The sequence below is a fragment of the Gossypium hirsutum genome, chromosome A13, assembly GCF_007990345.1.
Source record: "Gossypium hirsutum isolate 1008001.06 chromosome A13, Gossypium_hirsutum_v2.1, whole genome shotgun sequence".
Lineage (NCBI taxonomy): Eukaryota > Viridiplantae > Streptophyta > Magnoliopsida > Malvales > Malvaceae > Gossypium > Gossypium hirsutum.
Window position 1 is genome coordinate 67,057,908 of NC_053436.1, and position 5,404 is coordinate 67,063,311.

Sequence of the window (5,404 nt, forward strand, 5' to 3'; positions counted from 1 at the left end):
ATTACCTAAATACTTTTACAAAAAAATAATAGTTATTTAAATATACCACATGTGTAATTATAAATAAATAACTACTCTTTTAGTTTCATGTTGAAGGAAAGGAAAGCTTATATTAAAATTATATATATATATCATTAAGTGGTTAGATGAATTGACTGTGGGCATTTTTCTCATGCATTTAAATTAAATTTGAATTTTATAACTATTATCAGTGGAAAGGTTTTATCAGAACAAGATTACTCTATAACACTAAATGAATAAAAACAACTTTGACTATAAAATGAAAATTAAAAATAAAGTGAAATAATTTATTTGGATACATAGAGAAAGAAAGGAATTTATTGTAGTAATTTTTTTTCAACTATAACTTTTTAATAAATATAATTTATATAAAAAAGGAAGAGGAAGAGGATGCAATAAGTATTTTATCTCATAAAAATAAAACTTATAAAAGAAAATTTATCAATTTTATTCAACTCCATTTATTATCCCGATGGTTAAGGTGTTCATTACTTTAAGTGTAGTCTAAGTTTGAATCACGCTAGTTGCGTTGCTGTTAAGGCTTTGAATTAACACTTTTATTCTCAATGTTATTTCATATAGTCATTTTTCTATAGCATGTTAAAATGTCATTATGTTGAGTAGCATTATTTAACATGTTACCAAAATATCAAATATTATCATGTTTGTGAAGAAAAATTCAATAATAAAAATGTAGTCATAAATGATTTATATAGCAACTGAATCATACGAACAGCGCCAACTTACCTAAAAAAAATTCTTATCAAATTTGAGTTGTCGAGTTGACTTGTGACATTAACTCAATTAACAACATTATTAAATTTCACCATATACAAGATTTTTATTGGTTTTATTAACAATATAAAAAGACAAAAATATAATATAAATTTATTTTAAATATGAAATTGCATTTTCATAATTTCTTGAATTGAGTTGGTGTCCCGTTGACTCGTGACACCAACTTAACCAGGAGTTTAAATAATAGTATAGATACAATTGATGAAATAGTTTGAAAAATAATATCAAATTGTACAAAAATATTAAATAAAGCTTTCGTTGGAGTAGTAAAGATAAAATTTTGTGAATGTAGTAGCCAAATCTCATCAAATGCAAATTTTTTATTAGTTTTATTAAAAGTATAAAAAGACAAATGTACCCTTGTAATAATATAACTTATTTTAAATATAGCATAATATTTTTGTAATTTCTTGAATCGAGTTAGGGTCCGGTTATCATATAACATCAATTTAATTAAATGTTAAAATAATAGTATAGATACAAACAATAGAATATCTCGCATAGTAATATTAAAATATAAAAAAAAATATTAAAACAAACCTTTCGTTAGAATGGTAAAGGTAAAATGTACAATATGAAATTTTTAATCATTTTATTAAAAATATAAAAAAATTATTTAATAATATACTTATTTTAAATATAAAAAGATATTTTTATAATTTATGAATTGAAGTTACAAGGCAATCCTTCATTTACGCTAGCTAATTAAGCCTTAATTATTCTTTAAATCTAAATATTACAATTTTATACAAAATTTAATTATATAAATAGTAATATAAAAATATTTTCAATATTTTATTTTAAACTATTTGTTTGAATTGATTTGGACTTGAGTTTGAATAAAATTGGATAAAAAATAAAGATTTAAACTATGACATTGTCTGAACCGGCTCATTTACATATACCATATTTAATATATTATTGAGTTAAAATATTGCGCACATCAAATTTTATTCTTATACATATAGAGGGATTCACTTATATCAATATAAAATTCTATATTCTTCATATTTTTTTAATGATCTAACTGTTGAATTTATTGATATAATTGTATTTGTTATGCTTGTAAATTTTTAAATCGATCCAATATCTCCATCATATAGATTTAAAATACAGGATATATTAAATTTATTGAATGATTAAAACTTTTTACATAAAAAATAGTTAAAAAATTTTAATTTATGTTACATTTGACATATAATATATATAAATAAAATATAAGATATAAGTGTTAAATTATTAAAAAATAATTGGTAAAAACGATGTATAAAATTATTTTAATGTTAAATTATGTATGCGGATCCGTGGTGTGTATTTATATGCGTACTTGGACGTGGATGCCACCTACTTTAAGCACAGCAAACTTTCACATGTGTGTGTTATCTGCCATTCTCAGCTTCTAAAGTCACCAACCTTAATAAAGTTAATTTTCATATATCTTTCCATAAAATTATAATTTCGAAAGTAATATAAAAAGTTCATTTTGAAAATGCAATTCGGAGAAAGTGGCAAGGATCCAAGATTTTCCTTGCTATTCAATCAACGAGGGTTGCTAATTATCCTTTTAAACTTATTTACTTTTTGATGCATCGTGAATATATATTATCCGTGAAAAATAGTATATAAAATATAAAGACTTGTAAGTAAATATAAATAATTTTATTTAAAAATAATTAAACATTAACAGTAACTATTATAAATAAATATTACTAATTCTTGAGTTTAGGATGTTGATTTTAAGGGTTTAAGTTTTAGATTTTTAGCATTTATTTATAATTAATTATTATTCAATTATGTTTAAATAAAATTATTAGTAATTTTTTTTGTAAGTTCTTTAATATTTTTGTTTTATTTAAAAATAATGTATCATATTATTATTCACCAGTGGTGCATGAGTCTTATGCATGAATAATACATCAAATATTTTCCTTTATTTTTTTTATTTAAATTGATATGTGGAAACTGAGCTATTTTCATGAGGTTTTATATAATTTGAAACAATATTTTTTCAATAAACGATTAATTTTTTTCATTAAATTTTTAACATTTAATTTTTACATAATCATATTAAATTTTTACATAATATAAAATTTTCAAAAAACAATTGAATAGTTTAAAAATATTAAGGTGATTTTGTTTTCAAAGGACCTTATATTTAAAATAAATTATCTCTCTTTTGTTTATGAAAAAAAAAGAGAAATATTCAACATTGAAAATAATATTGTTGTAAGAGATTAATCTTGGTGGACTAAAACATATATGAAAAATACTTTGATTATTAAAAAAATATTTAAATTATTATATTTAAATTTTAGCTAAAATTATCTAAAATAATATAAAATAAGATTTATGAAATAAATAATTTTTTAAAATAAAAACTTATTACTAATTAAATTTTATATTTAATTTTTACTAATATAACAGTAATTATGTACAAATTTATATTTTCAAACATAAGCGAAGAGAGTACATTATTTTAGGGGCTGATACAAGCCAAGGTAGATCTCATGTTTTTTTACAACAAGCAGTTCTTCGCTGAACAATTAACACAACCAAAGAGACGAAAACTACATACAACAACAACCACCCAAGCATACAAATGAAACCTATACTTTCTAATCCATTTTCAATTTATAATATGAAATGTAAAACCAAAATGCATCTACTACTTTGGCAGCTTTGCTAAGGATGCTGCTGGTGATGATTGAAGTAGTTTTGGGGGTTCCCAAACTCCACCATTGGAGACATGATTTCAGCTTCCCAAAGGTCGCCATTATTAGATTGCTGCTGCTGCTGCTGATTGTCGGTAATCAAAGAATCCAGAAACAAAGAGAACATATGGTCTTCGTTGCCATTTTCAACCAAGTCTCCCCCGTTCCCGCTGCTGCTTGGCTGCCCCATACAATCATCACCAACCTCTTGTTGGTGTTGATATATCTGATGAGATTCCAGGTTAGTAGTTGCCATGGAATTAGTTTTTTCTCCCATTAATTCAGAAGATTTGGAGGAGCTTGGGGGATTAGGGTTTGATTCTGGGACATCATCATCATCATCCTGGTTAGCTTGTGATGAACTATGGCTAACAGGGTTCAATGGTTTATGGGTTCTTGGATCTATTCCTTGGCTGATTAAATTCTTGCTTAGATGGGTATTCCAGTAGTTCTTTATTTCATTATCTGTTCGTCCCGGAATCCTCCCAGCTATCAATGCCCACCTGAAAATATTCAGAGTGTAAGAACCCTTGATCTTACAGTTCATATATTCATATGCATATATATATGTGTGTGTGTGATATTGCTAGTACCTTCAAAAAAAGCCAAAGATGAATCATTGGAATTAACTTGCAAGAAACCCTAAAAGGGAATCAAAAGAAAAACCTCGAAAATAAGTTTCATGATTATGAATATCAGGAAGAGATGACCTGTTTCCGACCAAGCGATGAAGACGAAGAATAAGATCTTCTTCATCAGGAGCAATAGGACCTCGTTTGACGGTGGGTCGGAGATAATTCATCCACCGGAGACGGCAACTCTTCCCACATCTAAGTAAACCAGCTCGTTTAGGCAAGGTTCGCCACCTTCCTCCGCCTTCTATTTTGATGTAATTAGCTAAGACTTCATCTTCTTCCGCGGTCCATGGCCCTTTCTTTATCCCAACTTTGCTGCAACATGGCGTTCTGCTTGTTACCGTTGAAGTTCCTAATAAAATTGGCTTCTTCATTATTTCTTCAGCTCAGCTATGATCCTTTGCGTTAAGTTTTTGTCTTCGAGCGGTTCTTGCTGGCAGAAAAATTAAAATTGGCTGAGACTGGAAAGGATTAGGGTTTTAATAAGAGGAAAGCAAATGATATTGGAGAGAAAGTGCGAAAAAGAGAAAAACAAATGGAAAGATAAGAAGATGGGTATGATTTAGATGATTTTAATTACACAAGAATTGTTTAAAAGAAAATCGTCCTTTCTTAATTTTTTATATATCTAGTTTTAGAGCACATTTTGATGCTAAGGCACCCCAATGCAGTCGAATCTGAAGCTAAAGTCTTGGTGTTCGCTTTAACACCAATTCAGTGCGTTGTCCTTCTCATTCGATGTCAAATTTACGATTGAAAAGGATAATTATTTATTATTTTACCATTTCCCAATTTATTTATTTATTATTATTGTTATTATATTTTTTAAAGATAAATTCACTAATTCATTTAATGTATGGAATCATACCATTCAGAGAAAAAAAAACAAACACTCATCGTAGATGGTGAAGGATAAGCTCCATCAACATAACAAAGGCTTTAGCCTTAGTATTATTATAACATTACGACACGTTGACAATTGGCTTTGTCATAACTCAAGCATGACACATCTGGAGTGATTGCAAACACTTAATATGATAATGAAATTAGTCACAAATGGTCCAAAGTGGCGAGCAAAAAGTGACAAAAGAATCGAGCATTCATCAAACTAGAGAGAACGGCAACAAAATCATCCCTAAAATTACTTATAAAACTAAATAAGCAAGACTAAAAAATGTGCCATAAGAGCAAACAAATTAAGAAGTTAACGAAGAGCCACCCACTTTTCAAGAAAAACTA

At 27.0% G+C, this 5,404-nt stretch overlaps 1 protein-coding gene across 1 annotated transcript; it reads right to left on the reverse strand.

The window, feature by feature from the left end:
* Nucleotides 1–3,257: 3,257 nt before the first annotated feature.
* On the reverse strand, nt 3,258–4,929 carry LOC107893768 (transcription repressor MYB5). The gene is made up of 2 exons (XM_016818855.2): nt 4,241–4,929; nt 3,258–4,033 (listed from the first exon to the last, which is right to left on the reverse strand). Exons 1-2 carry the CDS (start codon nt 4,537–4,539, stop codon nt 3,502–3,504), a joined length of 831 nt encoding a protein of 276 aa, XP_016674344.1. The 5' UTR covers nt 4,540–4,929; the 3' UTR covers nt 3,258–3,501.
* Between the last annotated feature and the right edge of the window lie 475 nt (nt 4,930–5,404).

Bases quoted from the DNA above. Each gene is read 5' to 3' on its own strand.
- LOC107893768 (XM_016818855.2), bottom strand. From the start codon at position 4,539: ATGAAGAAGCCAATTTTATTAGGAACTTCAACGGTAACAAGCAGAACG. The intron at 4,034-4,240 runs GTCATCTCTTCC...GAATATTTTCAG, and splicing joins CATCGCTTGGTCGGAAACAG to GTGGGCATTGATAGCTGGGA.